Source organism: Scomber japonicus, chromosome 1 (assembly GCF_027409825.1).
Source record: "Scomber japonicus isolate fScoJap1 chromosome 1, fScoJap1.pri, whole genome shotgun sequence".
Lineage (NCBI taxonomy): Eukaryota > Metazoa > Chordata > Actinopteri > Scombriformes > Scombridae > Scomber > Scomber japonicus.
Genome location: NC_070578.1, coordinates 2,192,008 through 2,217,208, shown reverse-complemented (window position 1 = coordinate 2,217,208; position 25,201 = coordinate 2,192,008). Strand labels below are relative to the sequence as shown.

At 38.7% G+C, this 25,201-nt stretch overlaps 1 protein-coding gene across 1 annotated transcript in view; it reads left to right on the top strand.

Moving 5' to 3' along the window:
• Window positions 1–10,368: 10,368 nt before the first annotated feature.
• adamtsl3 (ADAMTS-like 3) overlaps window positions 10,369–25,201 on the top strand; it is a gene marked incomplete at its 5' end in the record, with an annotated part of 289,382 nt that continues 274,549 nt past the window's right edge. The window contains one exon of the mRNA XM_053321975.1: window positions 10,369–10,473. Coding sequence (XP_053177950.1) covers window positions 10,369–10,473 — 105 coding nt within the window. The remainder of the gene's footprint in view (window positions 10,474–25,201) is intronic.

The window sequence follows — 25,201 nt, the reverse complement described above, 5'->3', positions numbered from 1 at the left end:
ACATTTTGTAACTGTAATGGATTACAGTTACATTTATTTTGTAATCAAATGACATAACACCATTACATGTAACTAGTTACTCCCCAACATTGGAATTGATACATTATGTAATTAATCTTAATGAAACAATTTTCATCACAGAAGTTGGTTTTACAATCACAACTCTGTACATGTCATGACTAGACACTATACTCCATGGTCTTGTTTCTGTTGGTGTGTTACACAGTGATGGAACTTGTCTTGGCATGCATCGCTGTAAAGTATGAAATGCTAATCAAGAGTAGCAGAAGACGCCACAGACAACCTCAGTATTAGCACCCATGGTTGAACAAGTCGTTGCTTTCATTCATCTCATCACTATGACTTTTAGTCCCTCTGGAGCATAACGCTGCATTAGACTGCTCTGTATTCAGTTAAACCACTCAGCGTTCTTGTGACCTGCAGTGTCGGGCTGATAAGATGTTCTGGAAGGATTGGTTAGGGCTTAAAGTGGATCACAATGAGGGAGTGAGGGCCAACTTGGCCTCGATTAATCCAACATTTCTCCAGCCCCCGCACTCCCCTGTGTTCTATTTATGGGGCTCTAGCGTTCTCATATCTTCAAATATCTCCTAATTATCTGAAGGGGCAAACTGTGTTATGTTACATCTAAAGTGGAGAGAGAGGGTGAGGACTAAATGAAAAACTGAAGCGAAACCACCCATGCTTTACACTCTATTATACTCAATGAAATTATCGACAGATGTGGACAACCCGAAGGGACATCTGACCAGATCTTAAAATGTGGGGGATGTGGTGTTCCTGTCCTATGTATGATGAAGCCTATTTAGCTCCAGCAGGACTGAAAATCTCATTATGCAAGGTCCTGTAACACCGAGAATACTGTACAATGTTGGATGACATGCTGTTTGCCCTGCTGATGAGTATCAACAGGAGATAAATCAATTTGAGAGAGTATTTTCAAATTGGGTTTAGATTTTTAGGTGTTAAAAGAGAGGTAATGGTTCTCTTTTTTTGTTACTTTCTTGGACTGATGTATAACCAGTCTACATTATTTTCTTTAGTGTCTGTCACCAGATATATTTCTGAGCAGTGCAGATTGCAAAACGACGGCTTACTTTAATCTTGCAATAAGAAACTTAACTTTGAGATGTGAGGAAACATTAAATCAAGATGGAAATCAGCTCAAACTGATGTGCTCCTTTTTGAGAAATCTTTTTCAATGAAATTCAGTAAAAACAAACATGATGAGCATTCACAGCAAATAGATTTGGACCTTTCTAACAGCACGGTGGGAGGATGCTGATGTGATGTGATCCATCTGTTGGTTGGTCCCTTCAGCACTTTGAGCCAGACCTAAGTAACTGTTACTTTGCATGTATGACATAATCTAATAGGCAAAACATCACTGCTGTATTGTTAATAGTTGGGTGTCTTTTTGCTACCTTCTCTTTCATGCTTTTTTTTAATTTTACTGAACTTGCTCAAAAATGGTGGTGTTTTTCCTCCACTGAAGTAAAAGTCAATCGGTAGTATCATTTCTGAGACCAGCAGCAGCTCTTCCTCCTGCTTGTTCAGCTAACAGCTCAGTCTGCACAGTGTGGACTTCATGGCTGAAGTCCTGGCTGTATCTAGAGAGCAAGAGTCAGGTCACAACACTAAGATCACCGCCCGTTAACAAAAGCCCATTCATGGATATAAACGGCACTCATTATGACTTTTTCACTCTTCATTTCCTTAACACACACAAACAGACACTAAACTGCTCACAGATGCAGACACACACTACTTCAAGAATGGAGAGCATGACTGTGTTACCGCTCTACTCACTACATTCATCTAACTTATCAAGCCAAGTCTTACAACTCATACATTATTCTTACATTGCCAGAGGGATTGTAGGACTCCCACTACAACTCTCAAGTATTTCTGTAAGTAGACAACATCTTAATCAAGATAAACCAATGAAATAATAAGATAAAACTATAGACACAGGAGGGCTTGTATACTACAATGGTCGACTGGTTGTTCATGGTCAAAATAGACCCTGTATATTTAGACATGATGAGATCAAAGGCTCTCATCCCACTCTTTCAGCCTCTATAATAAGATAAGATTATCTTACAGTAGTTGCATTGTATGCTGATATAGATAAAGGACAAAAAAATGACTGTTTTATGTGTAGATGGAAAAAGAGAAAATCTAACGTGTTCATTTACGCGAAACAAATACTTTTAAAAAGGTTCCCACAGTAAGTAGGTGTTTAAGAAATCCTGGTTTTAGTCCCCTAGTGTGAGTCAAGCTCCAAAAACCCTGGATCCTACATTTCCCATCATGCAACTAACTGCTTCTTGTCATCCTGGTAAAAGCCCACATCTGTCCTACTCCACACGTTCAGCTTGTAACTGTCTTTCTGTTGTAAATCTGTAGTCTCTAAGGCTAACCCACATGACATCAATGTGACATTGGGGTTAGTTCTCTGATAATGAGTTCACTAACTTAAAGGGGCCATATTATACAGATTTACTGGTATATTTATATTCTGGAGCACTACTGGAATATCTTTGCATGATTTAAAAGTTTCAAAAAGCTCCTTATTTAACTCTAATTTGGCCTTTAACACAGCCCCTCGGGTCAGCCTCTGTCTGAAATAGGTTTTAGTTCTCTTTATGGCCCTCTTTGATCTGATTGGTTAGCTTCCAGAAGCTGCTTAACAGCCAACTTCCGTCTGCTTGGGAGGCTACATCGACAATCCATGAAACAAACTAGTCGCATTTCGTTTTCCGGTTCTTTACTCAAAATGTCCAAATTTCAAATAGATACGTCCATGTTGGAGCTGAATCAGATCTGAAATATGAGAGCAGACAATGCAAATAACACATGAGCCAGGCTTTTGATAACCTTCTAATCACATGGTTTCATGTCCATCCCCATCTCACATTCCTCCCATTTCCTGTCAACACTCTCTCCTCTCTATTATTGGACGTCTACAGGCATGAAATGGCCAAAAAAACATAGCACGTCCATGCAAAGTATAGCTCCAAAAATGTAAAATGTAATTTCTAACTGGGTGTACTGGATGCTGGTTTTTAGTTGGCTTTGGGTTTTTGTACCTCAGGAGGTCAGAAGATTGTGGTTCCATTCCTGTCTGTCCACATGTTGAAGTGTCCTTGGGCAAGAGACTGAACCCCCAAATTGCTCTTGATACGTGTGTGCATGAATGTGACTGTGATTGTAAGTGTGAATGAGTGAATGAGCAGCAGAAACATAGAAAATCAACTAACATAAACTCATATGATGCTGAATGAAAGAAATGAGAAGAAGTAGCAGTTCTATCTGTTTATCAGGGTTGGATAGATATGTGTCCATTGATTTGCTATTGGAAGCAGTGTTACAGTATTTAGGTTGGACATGGAGGCAGCACAGCATGAGGAAGGGAAGCAGCTGTGTTTAGGCTCTTAATGCACCTTAAATAAACCTGATTTAAAATCAATCATTTTCCAATAAGCTACTGAGCCTCCCTGTTTTCCACAATTACATGACACCACAGTACATTTTATAAGAGCACACATCAAGGTAACCGCATGGGAGTTTCCACTGGTGGAGGGACTGGATCATCACCAGCCCTCATATTGATGCTCTGATGTATATTTATCGGACCTGACCTTGAAAATGTTTCAAAGCCCCCAGCTTAAGTATTTGTGGTTAGCCAGTGGAGCTGAACAAATCATATCCTCCTTCTCTTTTTGATGTGAACAAACTCAAGCTTTGATTTCTGACCTGCTGCACACGGCTCACGCTCCTTGATTTTCCAACAGGAGTGTGACTACTGGCTTAAACAAATAATCCCTCCCACAGTTTGTAACAGCTGCCTGCTCCGTACAGTATGTTGTCCCGTGGGATGGGGGGGGGGGGGGGGGGGTTCCCTCCTTGTATTATTATCCCAGTATTGGCTTCTCTGAAGTAAGCCAGTGATCCAGCGCGAACCAGCCGCTGCAGGGTGCTGGCAGGGTGAAAGCTGTCCTGACACTGTCCTTCCACTGGTGTGTAAACTCAATTAGGAGAAGTGCTCTACGCCGCGCTGCGCTGCTTTGACTCAGTAACTCCACAGCAGGACAACCTGACTTTCTATGAATGTGAGTGTGTGTGTGTGTGTGTGGGTGGCCCAGTATGGACACAGCACTTTATTGGGATGACAAATCATGTCCCCTGTCAGACATGACGATGTATTTTCAGTGTCGACCCGCTCACACTGTTCATAATGTCCTTTGTTAGAGCAGTGAGACAGAACCAGCAGCTGTCAGAGTAACAACACTAATTTTCATCAACTATTGAAATAATTTCTTGGAGGTCAGAGGTGTACTATTGTGTGTTAACTGCAATAAATAGAGCAGCAAGCTCCAGCTTGAACATTGTATTTTGTTAATGCCTGTATAATAAAATCATGTTTTTCATATATGAGTCAGTGACAAATAAGGGTTGGCAAGATGATCTATTCAAAAATATGTTAAAACTAGTTTTAAAAGCAGCATCAGGTTTGTTAAAATGTACATTTAGTATTTTTGTTGGTTTTATATCATTTGAAATGACATTTGCACCATTTTTTACCAAAAGTAAGACTGAATGCTCCTGAAAATGTCAAATAATGATACATATTCAATATTTTATCTACCTACAGTGTATTTAAGTGGACTTATACAAATAAGTACTTCATTTAAAAAATGTAAATGTTTCCTGATCTCCATGATTCTCCAGATTAAATGTAATATTTAGAACAATTGTATTCCATTAGCTTTATTTAATATAAAAAGTTATAATGTAAGATCATGCCAAACTAGTTGATATGGTGTTTTATTGACTATTTACTGTTTTTAAGCAAGTTTAATTATTTGGTACAAAGCTTTTATGGTTACACCACAAAAAAGAATATGCAGTTATTCATATGTTTATTTTCACATTTTAACCCCTTTAAATTTAAACTAAACCACATGGACACAAAAAATGCGATTGACCCATAAGCAAATGACACTTACATACCTACAGTGTACAGATTTGAGTTCTTTTGAATTTTCTACGTGTCCAACTCAGGTTTTTATTTGTGTAAAAATAAACTGCACATAAAAACAGATGGATAGAAACACTCATGCAGAGCAGGGGTTTTGGTGTGAGGGTGTATCTGTTATGTTTTTACACACACCTCTGCTGTCTGTGAACTGTACCTTTTAATCATTGTATCCCACTGCTGTGTCTTTATGCAGGCATACACATGAATTAGCTTTAAAGCATTTTCATGGAATTAACTACCATGGTTCAAATACTAAAGACAGCAGATTAAACCAGTCCTTTAGAAAACACACACACACACACACACACACACACACACACACACACACACACACACACAGGTGGTGAAGCTTTTTTGTGTACTGTACCTTTACCACCCAACTCAATCCCAACAATCTGGATGAAATGTTTGAAGTCTGAGATGTGCTTATGCTCCGACGTCTGTGTGTGTGAGACGATGAAAGAAAAAGAAACGGAGAAAGTGGTGAGATGTTTATTTTAATTAGACATGTTCAGGCGTATGGGCTATGGGAGTCATACTTTAAAGCACGTGGCTGTTTGCTCAGGGGTATTTGGAGCGAGCTGGTGGGGGGTGGGGGGGGCGGTCAGAGATGTGTTTTGTTTAAGTGATATCTAAGTGCTGGATCTGTGTGTTGTAACTGTCTTCTTAAGACTGATAACATCATCTGTAGTAACATGACAGCAGAAGTGATTAGTTCTAATGCTTAATTTCAAGGACCAGGCAGTAAAGCTCAAGAACACCAGCTGTCAAAAGCAAAAAGTAGCAACGTACTTACAACTTAACAGAGTTACTTGTTAAAAATACAAAAATAGGAAGACTAGAGAAAGGTTATTTCAAAACTTTAATTGAGGTTAACAAAATAAGCAGCAATGTACCAGGCGGGGAGTTCCGGTCCTCTGAAATGACGCCAACGCGAAAGTAACTTAGAACTCCATTCTAGCAAAAGGCCACCAGGGGGCGACCGTTTTGGTGTCAAAAGGACTTCCGTCTCTATACAAGTCAATGGAGAATTCACCAACTTCTCACTTGATTTCTAACCTCAGTAAACGTTTTCAAAATGTGTTTATGGTCTCAATCGCTAGTTTAAAGCCTTCTTCAATGCAGTATGATGTTCATTTGTGAAATTTTGGCCTTCCTGATTTTATATTTGACGATAAAGCAGGGTATGCATTAGGACGTGGCTACGTCGTGATTGACAGGTTGATTGCCCTATGTCCTCGAGATCCAGCCATCGCAACCTCCCCACCCAATAGCATCATGTAAGGTCGTAATTACAAAGTTATGACCACAATGTCAAATTGGCTCATGTATCCAGTTCTGTTTATATGAGCTAGTATCGTTAAGTGAGAATATTTTTGAGTAGTTACAGGTTAATTTTAACACAAAGCTTGGTTACTTCACATTAATCATGTCAGATCAATCAGTGACACATTTTGGTATCGTGCAAGACTGAGATTGAGGGAAACCCCGAAAAAAACGTTCAAAACACACATTTACTGACCAAAGCATCTCAAACAGAGGCTCCAACACTGACAGGATCACCAACCCACAAATACAAAGACATGTGATAGAGGGAACCATCTGTTTCTAGTGCAAAGTCACTCCGCTGTCGCTCAGTCATTTCATCAACAGGAACAAAGTAAACACTTGGATGTAAATATGCTTCAGTAATAGGTTAATGTTTGGAATATAAATCACACTGGTTCAAGCAAGTCAATTGATTTGTAAATGAATGTGGGTGATCCTTACAGTATCTGCTGTCCACAGCTGCTTCATACTGTATGAAAAGCTTCATTAAATTCCCTGCAGGATTGATATGTTGATAAATCCACAGCCTCTGAGAAGTGAAGTACCAGAGCGCTGTGCCGTTACGCATGGATGTACACTGTGAAAATTGGCTGAAAACGACACCGGGCTGATACACACACAAATATAAAATCAGGGAGGGCAAAATTTCACAAATGAACATTATACTGCATTGGAGAAGGCTTTAAACTAGCGATTGAGACCATAAACACATTTTGAAAACGTTTACTGAGGTTAGAAATCAAGTGAGAAGTTGGTGAATTCTCCATTGACTTGTATAGAGACGGAAATCCTTTTGACACCAAAACGGTCGCCCCGTGGTGGCCTTTTGCTAGAAGGCAGTTCTAAGTTACTTTCGTGTTGGCCTCATTTCAGAGGACCGGAACTCCCCGCCTGACACACACACGCCTACACACATCAGACTGGTCGACAGCTTAATATTCTACCTTTTATAAATGACAACTCTGGTTAGCAAGACTCATCACCACCTCTTTTCTAACTTTCTTTCCAGCAAAAGTAACTTGTTGTGTAACATTAATTACTAAACTATGTGACCGTTTAATGAGGTGAGACACATCAGAGTGATGGCTGAAATAGCATCAGTCCAATCATGACTATTACATCATCCGAAGATGTCCTCCCAGAACTCATTCCGGTACCGCTGACCATCATCCATTTGGTGTGCCGAATGATTGAGAGCAACATTCTGCTTGTCAGCGTGTCAGAGGGCGAGCGACTGAAAGATGTAGTTAGGTACCTCAAGCTTGTGTATGTTATGCATTAAAAACACTTTGAGGTAAAGAAGCAAAAGCTAAAGAGTCAAGCCAACCAGTGCAGACAAGCCACACCTAAAAACAGATGAAGCACAGTGTTAGCTCATCCATCCAGTGTTCTCAGTATGCTTCACAACCATTGTCTCACTCACAGCTGTCTGGATAGCACAGACATTATAACCTGACACTGTTTACATTTATGTTTCCAGGTGATGTATTATATTGACTTTGGTGAGCCCCTGACTTTTCTTGTAGCGCCACCATGAGGTTCACATTTGTGGTTTAGAGAAGAATGTCTCAACCGATGGTGGAAGAAGTACTCAGAGCCTTTATTTAAGTAAAATTACCAATACAACAAGGTCAAAATACTAAATTACAAGTAGAAGTCCTACATGAAAAATCCCTCTTAAGCAAAAGTACTGCAGTATTATGAGTGATGTAGTATGCAGTATTACAATAAAAGTACTGCAGTATTATGAGTGATGTAGTATGCAGTATTACAGTAAAAGTACTGCAGTGATGTAGTATGCAGTATTACAGTAAAAGTACTGCAGTATTATGAGTGGTGTAGTATGCAGTATTACAGTAAAAGTAGTGATATATTATTATATATGACATCATTAGATTATTAATAGTGAAGCATCAGCGTTAGACCAGCATGTTACTGTTGTAGCTGCTGGAGGTGGAGCTAGTTTACACTACTTTATATACAGTTAGCTAGTTTACACTACTTTATATACAGTTAGCTAGTTTACACTACTTTATATACAGTTAGCTAGTTTATACTACTTTATATACAGTTAGCTAGTTTACACTACTTTATATACAGTTAGCTAGTTTACATTACTTTATATACAGTTAGCTAGTCTACACTACTTTATATACAGTTAGCTAGTTTACACTACTTTATATACAGTTAGCTAGTTTAGGCCAATGGTTCCCAACCTAGGGGTGAGGCCCCTCCAAAGGGTCAGCAGATAAATGTGAGGACTGGTGAGATGATTAATGGGAGAGGAAAGAAGAAAAAACTAAGTTCTGATACACAAATGTGTTTTCAGTTTTTGGACTTTTTCTATAGTCTTTGATTTTTGATTTTTTCGATTTTTTGCTGAAATATTGGATCATTTGAACATTTATTTAAGTTTAGAGGGAAAAAAATCACTATTTGGTGGAGCTGTTATCAACTCATAGACATCTGAAATGTGAGCCGACTACACACTGCTTTTTGGTTTCATCTTTAACTATGTTTTTGTATTTTAAAAGCTTGTTATATTATCCATTGTGTCAAATCTTCATCTGAAAAGTAACTAAAGCTGTCAAATAAAAGTAGTGGAGTAGAAAGTACAATATTTCCCTCTGAGATGTAGAAAGTAACATCATATGGAAATTACATGGTGGTACAAGAACCTTGAAGTTGTATAGTACAGTACTTGATTAAATGTACTTAGTTACTTTCTAAACAGCTACTGCATGCATTTCCATGGAATATGGCACATACATCTATGTTCCACTTAAAATTTAATCGTAATAACTTTTGAGATCCTTCAGCTCTTCATCTAGCATCATCTTCAGGTCAAAATAAATGCAAAGCCAATGAGATTTCCATTGGCTGTTTTTGTGATAACAAGCAAATTCACACACAACATGTTAAACTAAACATTACAACTGCTTAAAATCAACAGCATGTTGTTAGCATTTAGCTCCAAGCATCAATATGTAAGTGCAGCAACACAGAGCAGCTTAGCAAGGCGGACCCATTCTAAATGATTACACTTAACATTATAAACCTTCTACTTTGCCAATAATGTACTTAGTTATGGTCACATCAGTAAAGCAAATTTGTATTTTAAAGAGAGATGGAGAGAGAAATAGAGAGCAAGTGAAGAGGTTGGTAAGTGATGATGGTGTGCCAGTCCTCAGACGGTCCTCAGGGAAACACATGCCTGTAGCACTTCTTCTGCGTCTGCCTCTAAGTGTCTCTAAAAGCCTGCAGGAGACATCGCTCCCACTAATCTTAATGGTGGATCATCTCTCTCATACACAATTCAAGTGGCCTGAATGCACACACACACACACACATACACACACACACACACACACACACACACACACACACACACACACACACACACTCTTTGTCTCTCTCTCTGGAGAGCTCTCTAAATGCCAGATGCCAGTTATTCCTATCCAGTCTCTCTCTCTCTCTCTCTCTCTCTCTCTGTGTGTGTGTGTGTGTGTATGTGTGCAGCACAGTCTCAGTCCCAGACGGCCTGATAATCAGTCTTCTCCCCTGTCTTTGCATTATGCTGATTGTCCAAAAAGACAGTGTGTGAAGCGAACATTCCCTAAGTGTAAGAGGCAGTGAAATTAATAAAGAATATTCAAGTGGAGCAGAATCAGTGGAGGGTTAGGTGATATTGCAGCAAAGCTTTTCTCTCTTGGGGAGGGGGGGATTTGTGGGGCGGGGGGGGGGGGGGGATTTATCCGCCTGTTTGGAGAAATGATTTCACAGCATGCGTGTAAAAAAAAAAACACCAGTGGGAGTCCAGGTGTGAGCTCACTAGATTAACCTTAGATCAGATTTATAGTCCATCATAGCACTCTAGGGTCCAACTCTGCAGTGCATTATCATGATATCACTGTGATCCTGATTATACTGATTCACTGTGTGTTTGTGTGTGTTGTCAGTGTGCAGAGAATCAGCCCCAGAGTGCAGTGTTCCTGCCAGAGTTCGCCCTCTCTCCTCAGGGCAGCTTCATGGAGGATGCCACCGAGGATCAGTTTCTAACCTACAGATACGACGACCAGGTCAGTCACGTACTCTCTATTGTTGCTGGAGCAGTGTGGGTGTACAAAAACTGATGTGTTGGACTGAATCAGACTATCTGCGCCAATAGAAAATAGATACAGGAAGCTCACAGTCATGAATTTGTTTATTATGGTTGTCGTCTCTTAGAAATGTCATCAGTTGCTGTTAGATGCTTCTTATTTGCTACATGATGAACTGATCTACTAGCACGTATTTTGCGTGTATCCAAATTCTGATACATCTATTAAATCTATTAAAAACACATCACTGAGCCACACCGCTTGTAAGTAGGATGAGCTCATTGTTGGTTTGACTCCAAACGTGCGATTTATTGACAATAAGAAAAAATAGGTACAAATAGGAAACATTATCTGGGTGTCTCTTGTGGTGTATGGTTGACAGTCATTAGCCTTATTAGTGATTTGTGTGCAGATTTTCCCCATAAAATATCTGAGTGACAAAAGTGCATTTGTAAGCAGGACTGGATAGAAAACAACCTACTTGTTTTGTCTCATCTTGTGCTTTTGGGGAGTGACGGCAGATTCCAGGCTTTGGTTTTAGAATTTTAGTGGTGTGGAGACCCTTGAAAACGTCCTCATAGTATATTGGTCAGTGACGAATAAGGGTTGGCAAGATGAGCAATTCAAAAATATCTTTAAAGACAGTTTTAAAAGCATCATCAGGTTTGTTAAAATGTGCATTTAGTATTTTTGTTGGTTTTATATAATTTAAAATGACATTTGCACCATTTTTTACCAAAAGTAAGACTGAAAATGTCAAATGGCGTAACCACAAAAGAATAATAAATATTACATATTGTCATAACATCAAATGAAAAGAAGAAATTAGAGTATTTCTACATCTATATGGTAACGTATTTTATCAATGTTGAGCAGGACATATCTGCAAAACAACCATTAAAAAAAAACAACAAAACGTTTGGACAAATGATGTAAAATGTGTTTAAAACATTGTGTTGCATTGCAAAAGTGAATTACATTTTAGTTCACATTTATTTTCATGTATATAATCAGATTTTTATGAAAAAATAGTTATGCTCGTCACCTAAAGCTACTGTAACTGAAATCTTCAGTATCTGAGGTGTAATGTTAGTCTTTGTGGAAAGTTTTCAGACTCGACCAATGTTGAAATGATTCTGTAACAAGTATGTTACAAAGCAAACTGTATCATATCAAAGATGGTCAATGTAATTCAAAAATACTCCCCTAAATAAATAAACTCCCCTAACCCTGGTTACATAGTGTGCATACACAAACATGCTTTAGGCCCTGTGTTGATGTCAGCAGCAGGTGGTGTTGCTTCAGTGCAGCAGGGTGAATTAGAAGCTACAGGTGGGGATAACACCTGTAGCTGTCTGCTCTAGCTCTGCTTCACTCTGTAAGTCTGAATGTGCTGGATGTGCTAACTGGTGCATGCTCCAGTTGTTCCTCCTCAGCAGTGCACTGCAGGTAGCAGATTTGAAGTGTCAGCAGAAATGCTTCCTGGGTTTTTCCCACCATGGTGGTTAATTAGGGTCTGTCACTGTTTTGGTCTGTCCTACATTCTACTTCATGTTGACTTAAAGCACCAGATAGTAGAGCGGCAAGACAGGTGGTCCTGAATTTGGTCCAGGATAGCAAAAAAAAGAACACAGTTTCATTTTTTAAAATAGGGGGGAATTCCCCCCTTAAATGCTTCATATAGGGGGGATTTTACTTTGTTGGGGTCCTATTCTTACCGCAGATTGTATTTTGGCACTTTCCTTCAATTTAAGGAACTATATTATATATTAATTAGTTATTAAGTGTACACTTTAGTAGTTTTATTCTCTGAACTACAGTCACCTGCAACTTCATTAGGAACACATTTGCAATATAATTCAATCCAATAAACAGCTCTGCTATAAATTCTGCTTTTTTTGGAGTTTATATATTTTCAGTTTTTGTTGACATTGTCAAAAAAGTGATAATTCTACTTTGTTTATTACTGAGGTCATACTAAGTGGTGGTGGTGTACCTCCTCATGTATGTTAATGGAGTGGACAAAATATTAGGAACACCATTCAATATAATTCACCCTAATACACCACAATCACTCAATAATGAACATAAAGCAGAATTTTCACCTTCTTGTCAAAAAATGTATAAACTTCATAAATGTAGAATTCATAGCAGAGCTGCTGTATTGGATTAAATTAGATTGCACAGGTTAAACCATTGAGTCTATCTTATATAGTTAACTTATTCTCTGAACTATATTTATAGTAATTACAAGTTATATAGTATTATACAGTTAAGTAGTTATATTCAGCTTCAGTAGCATCTCGTTTTTGTTGAATGCCTCACTCTCTCTCTTCAGGTCTGTTGAATGAGAAACATCTGAGTGACTTAAAATTGACGTTTTGTAACATCAGCTGATAAAACGCGCAGCACTGCAGCATTTTACACATTGCGCCGTTAATATCACCTGTTGGAACTGTTCATTTACTCTGAGCCGGTTAGCCTGAATCTTGTTACTATAGTAACATCACAGTTACCTGTCTGAGGATTAACATTGTTAATGGTGACATCACATGGCACTGTTTGCATTAGCTTTTCGGGCTCCGCTGTTTTTTCTGAGCAGGTTCTGCCTCAGATGATGTAGATTTATGTTTTAACCAGCGGTCTGTGTTTGTTTCCTTAAACTTAATATCACTGTTAGCTTGTCTGTGTTATGCTAGCGGGAGGTGCAGAGAGCTACAAGTAGGGCTGGGCGATATATTGAGTATACTCGATGTATCGCGGCTTGTTCTCTGTGGGATGTAGAAAATGACTATATCGTGAATATTCGAGTATACATTCAATTTACACGCAGTTTGTTTTTAGTCGCGGCCCGTTGAACTACAGGTTTCTCTCACTCTCTCATCTCTCCGCACAGAGAGATAAAACAAGCGCACCTAGTTACGTACATCACATTCTGTTGTGCGTGCAACGTCATATGCCCGGTAGCATGTAGCAGCAGTAGCAGCGATCTCAGGTCGCGGGAGCAGCAGGTGATATGGACAAGTGGAGGAGGGAGATTAATTCCCAAAAAAACAATTCAGGATCCATCATCTGGCGGTGGTTTGGGTACAAGAGAACAACATGAACAACAAACCGTAATATGTAAAGTATGCCATAAAAACGTCACCACAAAAGCTGGTAGTACAACAAAGTTATATCACCATGTGTGCTTGAAACTCTGCAAGAGCACATCTCCGGCCAGTGACATATTGAAGAAAGTGCCGAAGCAACCAGCACTGACGCAACTGAGTCTGGCGTCTTCTTTTTCCAAAACAGCAATACGACTAAAACAGTCAAAAACAGAAGGAGATAACGTCCGCAGTAACACACCACACAGAGATAGACATGGCCCCAGTGAGTGTGGTTAAAAGCCCGGATTCAGAAAGATCGACACACTTGATCCAAGATATAATCTACCTAGCAGAGACAGCTCTACCTTTATATCCTAGTGGCATTATGCACAAAATGTGCACTTTAATTTAGTGTTATTTTGATGTGTCATATTAGTTACATCATGCATAAAAGACACTTTATTTGTTTTGAAATGACATGTTTGTGCCACTGCTTAATAGCTGTTTAATAAATACAGTTTTGATGAATTTGTTTAGTTGTTATTTACGCTTTTGGCATGAATGTTTAAAATCAGCATATATTAATGTAGTATGAACAATGTTTTAATGTAGAATCATCATACTGGCATAATTGTATGCATCAAAGTGTTAATTCAAGGCTAAGGCAAAATATCGAGATATATATTGTGTATCGTGACATGGCTTAAAAATATCGGGATATTAGTAAAAGGCCATATCGCCCAGCCCTAGCTACAAGTGTGTTCAGGGTCCCGCAATCCTGCGCTGAAATTCAGGCCCTGATTTTATTTAGTCACAAGTCTGAGGTGTTCTTCATTAATTGAATTGACAAAGCTAATATAAGAGGTAAGGGACACTTTTACAACCCCTGAATCTTCCACCAACCGTATAAGGCAAGTGACTGGAAGCATTTTAGATCTATAGCTACAAACACTTAAGCTAAAAGGTCTTAATGAGCATCCCACTTTCTCAGTGTGATGCTGTGAGATAGTGTTACACTTGAATAGGTCTTTTCCTTATGTTGCAGGCAAGGCCGTCCTTCAACATTTATCACTTGCAGATATTTACTGCCTTTAACAGCCTGTTAGTTACCTGATACGCAGATGGTTTGTTACTCAGAACCGTCCAAGAAGTCGTCCTTGGAAACCGTTTGAAAAATGGCAGTCACTTTCAAGAAAGCCTTGCTAGGTGATTGGATGAACCATCTGTCTATCACCGTCTTATCTTGCGAAGCAACTGGATTTATGAGTCACAAGGTCAAGAATCCTCATAGGATGCCAAAGTTAATAACTTGAAGCCTGATAAGAGAGATTCTTGTGGGATCTTGTGATGTTGTGATATTGTGAACCAAGCTGCTTCACAAGCCTTTGAAATGTTCCTTGTCATTCGATTGTTAGTAGCATTCCTTTAACTTTAACTAAAAGAAATATTCCTTAAGGCTTAATGTCAATGTGCCCTTGGGCAAGATACTAAACCCCAAATTGCTCCTGATGGCTATGCTAACAGTGTATGACTGTGTGTGTGAATGGGTGAATGTGACATGTAGTGTAAAGGCTCTTTGAGTGGTCAAACGACTAGAAAAGGGCTATAAATACAGTCCATTTACCATTCTTTATCCTATTTTAACCATTGTGATTAATATGGATTTTGACCGTTTTTCTTATACTCTGCTGTTTTCACTTTCAACATGTAGCCATTGTAACATTAGCTGATTTGTAGAGGCTTGCTTGTAAAATAATGTTCTTGAACTCTGTACTATCTCAGATATCTGTCTCATCTATGGATATTGAGTTTGTCTATTGAATGACATGAATCCGCTTAGTTTAAGCTTGTTAACAATTTGCAGGGCTTTTTGATTTTAAAGAATAAGTCTGGCCTGAGGCGACAGTTGTGGCCCGGAGGCCCTACATTTTTGGGTCGTCTATCCTATTCTCTTGTGAAGGAGATACCTCAGGAACACTTTCATTACATCTGGCGTAAACATCCACTTGGATTAAAGGATGAACTGATTAGAATTTGCTGGTCAAAGGTTAAGGTCACTGTGGCCATAACTCAAGAATTCATAAGCTAATTATGACAAAGTTTCACACAAATGTCTAATAGGATCAAATGATAAAGGGTTCCTATGTTTTAGAATTTGGAGCTTCTTTGGAGCAACATCCATATGTGAATCATCGTCTGCTGTCATGGCAACAATTTTGTGTTCTATCAGAATCTGCTTTATTGGCCAAACATGTGACCACATACAAGAAAAATACAATTAATACCTTTTATTAAATTCCTTCAGTCATCACTACAAATATTACATGAGTCTGGACAGACCTGGATGTAAACTGCAACTTGACTGATTGGCGAAGGCATCCAACCCTGAGGCGATATTTCTAGTTATTATAATGTCATGCATACAACCATACCCAGCCTCCACAGACCTACAAGACACCACAAACTCATAGAAGCCAGGAGCAGACTGCTGCGGATCCATGTCCAAATCCAAACAACAGAGAAAGTCCAAAAATAGAGAAAAAGAACTTAAACAGCTTTCACAGTGAAATTATTAATTCCATCCATGTCTATAACAAAATTCATAAATCACTGAGAAAAAAACATGGCTTACTATATATGGTGGAGAGATCAGAATAACCCATGATCCTTCCACCTTTTCCAGGCTTTTGAGACAAAATTAACAAAATTGAACGTTCCAATTCTTTTGATCATCTGCACAGTTGTGTCAAATCATCTTATGGAAAATTGGCTCTCTCAAATCATCACAATTTGTACAATACAAAAGAAACTTTCCACTTCACCCACACAGCTCTTATAATGAGACTTCCTGACCCTGTGTAAATCATTAAAAACTGGTCAAGAATATATGGTAGCATTTTTTTAGAAGACCTAAAACAGCTGGCCACCATGGTTTAGGAAATAGTGCATTTGTTGGGGACTATTTTCAGTAGCGGATAAATCCACATTTGTTGTTCTAGTCATTATTTCTTGCAACAGGTCTGTCTCTGTCTGTGTGTGTGTGTGTGTGTGTGTGTGTGTGTGTGTGTGTGTGTGTGTGTGTGTGTGTGTGTGTGTGTGTGTGTGTGTGAGAGAGTGACTAAACTACGGTGTGTGTGTGTTCATGGTGATGAAGGAACATGTCACCCGGTGCAGCAGTGTGGCTCACTGATGGGATTTTAATAGTTTTTGGACAGCAGTGCTCTACGAAATATGATATATCACATATCAGGCTTTGATGCACACACAATACTTGTCACTGAATTGTACTGATGATTCAACAATTCCAAAATGCAGGGAACCAGAATTCTAAGGAGCCAAATAAATTCTTCCTACCACAGATTCTGGTACATTCACTGTCTTTGACCTCATTTTCTGCACTTTCCAGATGCACTCAGATGTAGAGAAAGTTACTAACCTCATACCAGACAAGCCCAAAAATGCTGTACCCAAAATAAGAAGATTACTGTTCTTAAAGACTGTGTAAAGTAAATTCAGACATTTTCTTCTAAACACATTAAATAGGTCATAAATGTATTTTTCTAAAAAAGGTGTAAAAAGCATTTCAACCATTTAGATTTGAATTGTGGAGCTAGGCTTCACACACTGTGTTTCAAGATAACGTGGTGGTGATTAGCATAAACCCATTGGTAACTTTGGGAAACTTTTGGGAAAATAGCCTCTCCGTGTGGAGTTTTTATATATAGATTTTTTGGGGAAATGTTTTAGCCTAGACCGCCAAGGAACTTCATTGAAACTGATTTGCAACATAAAAATCAAAACTCAAAAAAAGTCAAAAAAGAAAAAAGTCACAGAAGCAAAAAAAAGTCATGTAATATACCCCAATTGCTCTATAGGGTTGACGTTTTGAATTTCCAAGTATTTAAATGAGTGCTCTATAAAGGGTTAAACCCTTTTGAGTCCAATCATAACCCTGGTCTCATTAAAAGTCAAATTTAAAAGTCAGAAGTGTGTCAAATGAGTTACAGTGCTGCTAAACAGGCTAAATGTGCATCAGCTACAAATTGTAACAGGTGTTCTAAATCAGTTTTACTATTACATCATGTAAAAAACTAAATAGAATTGCTTTCAGCACAATAGAAAAGTGAACTGCTTTACATTTTGCAATCCCAGCTATTTCTGGTTATTTTTTCTGTGAATGCTTAATTTCTTTAACGCTGGCTTTAAAATATGCTAATTTATATAACCCCACACACACATGAGCTCAGAGCTGGCACATTAACAGAAAAACACAATTTAAAAGGTTGATCAGAAAACCTTTCATACTGTACCTGTTGGCTCAGCTCGGTGTGAGAGGACTGTATGTAGGTGTTGGCACTATTAGTAGGTTTGGAGTCATTCTTGTACAGTTCTGTGTGCTTTAATGAAGAGAACGAGATCATTTATTACTCAGCTTCAAAAATGCAAATTCTTCTGAGGGTATTTCTCTCATGGCGTTTTTTTTAATGCCACGCTGAAAATGAAGCCTGTGTATGTCGTGTCAAAGGGTACTGGGTTTAGCTCAATGCAGCCATTCTTCTTCTTATAACTTCACTAATATGGAGATTTTTTTCCCCGTTTTTGATTCAATAAAGTGGTGCGGTGCAGTAAAGTGATCCATCTGGCATTGAAGTGCGGTTAATAAGGAGATCTCTGCATGGCTCTCTGGACACACATCCACATAAATCAGGTTAGGAACTTGAGAGTACATTGTGTTTTAAAAAGCCTTGGAGCTGACAAATATCATACAAATGATTCCTAACGAAACACAGAAACCTCGTTTGGAGAGATTCTACTTGAATGAGTTGTGTGGAGGTCTACTGACTGTCTGCACTGCTCAGAGTTGTTGTTGTACTGCTCACTACTCTGTGTGTGTGTGTGTGTGTGTGTGTGTGTGTGTGTGTGTGTGTCTGAGCAAAGGTTGAGGATGACTTTATGGTCCTTTAGGGAAATATCTGAGCAGTATGTAAACAGAGCCCAGTGCAGGAAGAGCTCCTTTCTATAGAAATAAATAAAGTTCCCTTTATAAATGATCCTTTTTGCTTTTCTTGCTTGACTTTCCAGAGGAGATGGACTCTTTTCAAACATTTAACATGAGCAATTCACAGTTTTGAGGAACCAGGACCAAGTCATCCAATGCACACACAGGGCTTCTTTGACTGGTTTAGCTTCATGTTTTTGGCATATCAGGTTTGTGATTAAGATAAAATAAGTTAAATTAAGATAATCCTTTATTAGTGCAATGATGGGGGGATTTACAGTGTAACCACAGCAAGTGGATAGTAAAAATAGAAAGAACATCAAAAAAAGAATAAAGAACAATAAATAATAAATACACTAGATATATAAATATAGTAAAAATAGTAACATTATATTACTGATTGTTGTTGCTTTAGTTGTTTAGTATCCATCCTGACATTCATTCCATGCAGTCCTCCAGACATTGATGCACCAAATGTTGATGAAAATGGAAGGAATGATGTCAACAGCTTCAGAACTACACTGGTTGGTACAAGTCAGTCTATTTATGGATGTAACAAAGTAAAGTGCATTTATTAAATATTAACTCACATTTGAGTAAATGTTTTATTTTTACACAATACACAATACGACAATGTGCATTAAGTCCACTCCAATACAGTTCAGATGGAAGCACTGTAGTTTCTACTTCCTCATATTATCCAACAGCTGTGATGACACTTGTTTTCTTCATTCACACTTTTGTTCTTCAGATCTTTATTTATTCTTCCAAATGTTTGTCATCACAAACTACTTCAGCATACTTTCAGCAACCATTAAAATATTTCTTCTTTCGAGCATATTTCAGTGATTTTATGCATTTTTACAGTATGTTAAAAATGTGTAATTGAAAGTGTACTATGGGAGCAATTTTTGAAAGCTGATATCTCAAAAAGTAAAATTGCCGATGTAGCCATACTTGTTGAACAGACGTCCCATGTAGAAATGCTTCATAAATTAAAGCACCAATAGCGCCACCATGTGGTCAGTTATTACTTGTTTTATGTTTTGGCTAATTACTCATGAACTGTGAGATGTGTCACAACAATATTTGTAGTGTGTTCATTGGACGATACTGATTCCACTGATATGAGTTCACTTGCAACCAAATTTGTGAACATTTTACATACAGTCATACTGCACAAGTGTGTAACATTTAATACCATTCTACCCAAAGGGGGCGCTACTTAACATATAACCTGATATTTCTACAATGCTGTTGTCCTTAATAAAATCAAATGTTCATCATGATAATGTGCATGAAGTATTGAAGCATGGCACCAACAGCCCCACTCTATGGCCATTAATAAAACACCACCAAACTATTTGTTAACTGCCATTATGTTTCAATGGAATATTGCGTGGTAGTCAAATTCAAATTTGTACAGAAGGGAATGCAAAGGAAATTGCGATGTATATTCTAGTTACTAGTTAATCTAGTAAGATTTAGATTTTATGTTCAAAATATGACAAGTTATAAAATATGATGCATTTTTATAGTTTAGACTACCAAACTGTATATACAATTAGACCTGATAGTAATAACAGATGAATCAATTAATCAGTCAACAGTAAATTCAATTCAATTTTTTTAAATAATAACACTGTATGATCTGTCAGTGTGTAAAGTGCATCGTAGTGATGAACCTACAGAGAATGATCAGTGACTCTGCAGCTCTCTCAGCATTACAGAGCTGTCCGATCGAGCATCGATTTGTGCCGCAGCAGGCAGCTGTTTTCAGGGACAAGCTCTGAAAAGTCACTGTACTCTACCTGCTCAGCACCAAACAACAAATAGACACAGTTATCTGTAGACTAGCTGGTGAACATAGTGGAGCATTTAGCAGATAAAGAGCCAGGTATTTCCCTCAGGAGTTGGTGCAGTGTAAAAACAGAGCTAAAAGAGAATGAATACTGGACAGCAGGTGGACAGACACACAACTCCACACAAAGGATAATACTACTCTTTAACTTTCTCATCTTAAATCAAAGTAGAATGAATAATTTGGTATTTGGATTGTTGGTCTTCATTTTTGGGATTTTGTAATAATAATTTTTCACTGTTTTCTAAAAGTTATGGAGAAGATTATCAGCAGATTAATAGATAATGAATCATTGGTAGCAGTCCTATGTAAAATACTTTCAAATGCCTCAGGCTCAATAAAATGCTGCACTAGTCAGAGAGTGGAAACAGCATTTCTGTTCAAAATACAGTGTTTTCAGCACAGTGAAGAGTATGACAGGACTTTGATGGAAATGTACATTATACTGAATTATTCATCAGGGTAAATATGGAAGAAGTGCAGAGTGGCTCAACTTGAGTTTTAATTGCTCCTGTTTGTTGTGGCTGTGGATGATGTTGAGCCTGGCTGCTTGGTTATAGTGTTACACATGGATCCTGCATTCTGAGAGCATTCAAGCTGCGGGAACTGCTCCGTAACAACACGTCTTTAACGGACACAAACGGCACACATTTTTCCATCGAGCAGCAGACGGAGGTGCGCTCCAACTCCTGCACCTCCAGTTTCAAAATGAGTCGTATATGATTGTATTTTTAGGGTCAGAGTGTGGATGTTTTGACTGTAGCGGTGTGGGAGCTTGCTATGATGTGCACAGCTGGATAGTCTAGTTTGCCATTTCAGCTGCTTTTCAACTTGCAGGCTACAGTTTAGACTCAATCAACAGATGAGTGCAAATCCAATCATTTTCTCTGGAGGCAGGCAATCAGGACAAAATGCTCCATGTATGGATTGTCAGCATTTTTAGACCAAGAAATGGAAGCCACCATTAACTCTCAATCAAAGGCTGTTAACAACCAATTCTTGTTATCCTGACAATGTAATTTCCTGCCGTAAACAGCAGCTCTGCCTGGCAAGTGCACAATTGGTAAGTGGATGGAAATCTCAATTCAAAGCCTCTTACTTTTCTACAGCTTTTCTTTGAAAAACTGTAAGAATAAGAGGCCATTTACACCTGCTACAGTATGAACATGTGAGCTATACGGATATGTGGATGTGGATAAACATCTGTTAATGCAGGTGTAAATGCACCTACTGTTTGGAGCAGCCTGTGAAGAAAGCTACAAACAAGCTCTTCATCCATACAGCAGCATCACCTCAGGAGACTCTCTGGGACCTTGTGTCAAATGACTGATGGGCTAACTGAGCTTTAGTGCTGCATTGATTTCCTTCTCACTATAATGGTGTGTTCACATCATTTTTGGATGGAAGGTACAACTTGCAAACGTTTACATTGCCAGACAACTCTAGACAATTATATGATTGCAGGGGTTGGTTTTGTGAGGACTAAAAATACTGTGCATTGTGACAAGATGGCACTGTGTTCATTAAAGATGGATTTCATCTCATTGAACAACAGACTATAGCTGACCTGAAGCCTCCATGTTTGTTTGGATTCCAAGCTCTTTCTTTTTTAAGCAGCATGTCAGATATATTGGAATTGAAATGGAATCTCGAAATTAGGACTTTAGAATGGAAACAAGTTAAACAGATGATTGTGGCAGTACTTAGCACTACGATGACCCAAGTATATTTGTATTCCCTTTTGTTTGAAATGAGAGTAAACCAAACAAATGAGATATTTTCAATAGTTTTTTAGTGTGTGCGTGTTCCAGCAGGCTCAGTGATGCTGCAGCTGAGCCCCGCTGTCTCCTCTGCACCTTGTGTGTCTCGACCCTCCAGCAGCCAAGTCCTCACACACACAGGCTGCCCAGGACTTCAAAGAAATAAGACTTGTTTTATGTGACACATCTGTGATCTTTGCAACTTGTATTATTTTACCATTAATAACTGCACACTATAAACTTCTACTACAACTACTACTATTATCACTACTAGTACTACTACTACTATTACTTTATTTGTTAAAAACTGTTTAAATTGAATTCAGACATTTTCTTCTTAACACATTAAATAGGTCATAAATGTATTTCTAAAAAAGGTCTAAAAAACATTTCAACCATTTAGATTTGAATTGTGGAGCTAGGCTTCACAAACTGTGTTTCAAGATTTCTGTGTTCAGGATTTAGGGGGCGGGTCTGAAAATCATAAACCCTGCTCCTGTAGAGGTATAAATACATTCAGCGCACACTACTACTACTACAGTCTACAGTTAGCCAGTTAGCTGAATTAGCCGCTGAGCTAGCAGCCGAGTTAGCCGCTGAGCTAGCAGCTGAGTTAGCTGCCGGGCTAGGAGCTGAGTTAGCAGCAGAAAGCTCTCAGACGTAGCGTCCATGTTTCTGGTAGAGGTGGTGACTTTGATTGACAGGTGACACTTGGTAGGGGGCGGGGTTTCAGCGAACTCGGTGACCACGCCCATAGCGTTTGGTAGCAGAGAAAAAGGCTGAGTTTTACACAACTTTGAAGCCTAATTTATTGGCGATTTGATTTTTTCAATCATTCAAATTTGGCAGGGTGGTTAACAACACACTTTTCTGTGGTATGTCAAACTCAGAACACATATTTATTCTTACTTTACACAGACTTTAAGCAACTTTCATACATAAATGCAGCTCAAAGTGCTTTACAATAAAATAAATGACATACACTAAGTGCTTCACATTATTCAGACCTAAAAAGAGCATGAAACAAAAAATGGATGTAAGATGGAAAATAAAAATAGTAATAATAGTAAGTAAACTGTGTATACCATGTAGTTTACTCTTAATCAATGACTTGGACCTCCATCTCATTCCTTTCTATTTAATAGTAGGCTATAGATGTGAGCTGCTCCTCTCACCCAGAAAGAATTCTTTTCATAAAACATATACCTCAGTTTTTATTAATTACCCTAAATCATGTTTTTTTGGGTGTGTGTGTGTGTGTGCGTGCATGCGTGTGTGTACTCCAGGGAGTATCACTCACTCAAAAATAATGGTTTTAATCCGTTTTTGCTAGTGAACTCTTCAATAGTCTTGAATATGAGAAGTTTCATCATTCTGCCATCTGAGTTGCAGTTTCTCAGTTGTCCAGTTTATGTGCTTAAACATGGATGAGAGGCTCCATGGAGGACCACACATTGTCCTGTCAAGTTATAGATCCTAAAGTTTGCTTAGAATGTAGCGTACGCTTCCTGTTGTGAGTTCAGAGTGGCTAAAAATGAGGCCCCTGGGCATTATCCTATAGATTCAGATTCAAAATACATCACTTAAAACCACATGAGAATATTCTCCTCTCTTATTTGTCAGATGTGTAGATGTGTCTGCGGCAGGAGAATGTAAACAAGGTACGGAAGAACCACATATCTACCGAATATTAACAAGACTATATACCTCATTGTTAGTCCAGATTGAAACATAAAAGATTTGAACTGTGAAGGTTGGAAAAGGGTGCTGGTGGTGGGGAGGGGAGGGGCGAGGTTGGCTTTTATTTTTAAGGTTCATTGCTGATTAATACTACCCAATCAGTGCCTACTCATTACTGTGTTAACCCCTCAAAGTGATGTAACACCAGGAAAGGCCATATCAAAGTAGTGACAGAAAGCCACATTTAGTTTGAAACCTCATTGCTGCAGACTGTAACACAGATGCAATCAGAGGCTCATTCAGAATAAACCAAGGTGCTTGCATTGTGAAGATAGCCCCACCAGTATATATATATGTGTGTATGTGTGTGTGTGTGTGTGTGTGTGTGTGTGTGTGTGTGTGTGTGTGTGTGTGTGTGTGTGTGTGTGTGTGTGAGTGTGTTCACTGGAGGGCTGTTTGAACACCTTGTGACCACAATGTAAATGTTCCTGGATCCCCTTATCACCCTGCAGCCCCAACACTGATTCATATGAAAAACAGCAGCGGTTAACACATGATGAAAAAAGTTGTAGTGTATTCTGCATGTTTATTGTCACAGCAAGGAGCTATGTGACTCAGAGCTCACACTTATCATCTCTTAAGGTGTGATTGAGTCCAGGTTATATAAACAACGCTGTGGAAACACTCTGAAATGTTGAGATGTCAGACTTTTTCACGGCTTTGACACCAGTTCTTGGCCATTGTCTGATCCGCAAATAGAGAAACATGACGCAGGTAGGAGACGTGACAGCAGGGTCGCCAGCAGCAACAGCTATTCTTCTGACACTGTATTTTTCTCTCTTTCGCTCTCTGCTCGTGACTTTTCCAAGGCTTCTCTCTCCCTCTCATTCTCCTCTTTGAATGTTTTATATTCTCCGCACTATTTTCTTTCTTGTCTCTGACTCTTTTAACACCTCACCTTCTCTTCTTTGGTAGAGTGGAGACAAATAGTGTCGCACTTAACTCGTGTTTTATCGCTTAACATTGATACATTAGTAAGAATAGATGGGAATAAGAAAATATTCTGATAAGGGAATTGCAACTTGTCATAATGTTTTACCTGCACTGGAGGTAGGTGACATACTCAGTGACAAATAATTCTGTCATTTCCCTAAGGCCTGGCTACGAAACCGGCCCGCTGCCTCAGACAGACATAAATCTGCAGCTACGCACGCCGCTGGCTCAGCTGCATTTCAGGGGAGGTGTTCGCTTCCATCGCGTCTCTGTGAAACAGATTTAAAAAGGTGATTTGAGAAGATGGATGAGAGCGATGCAC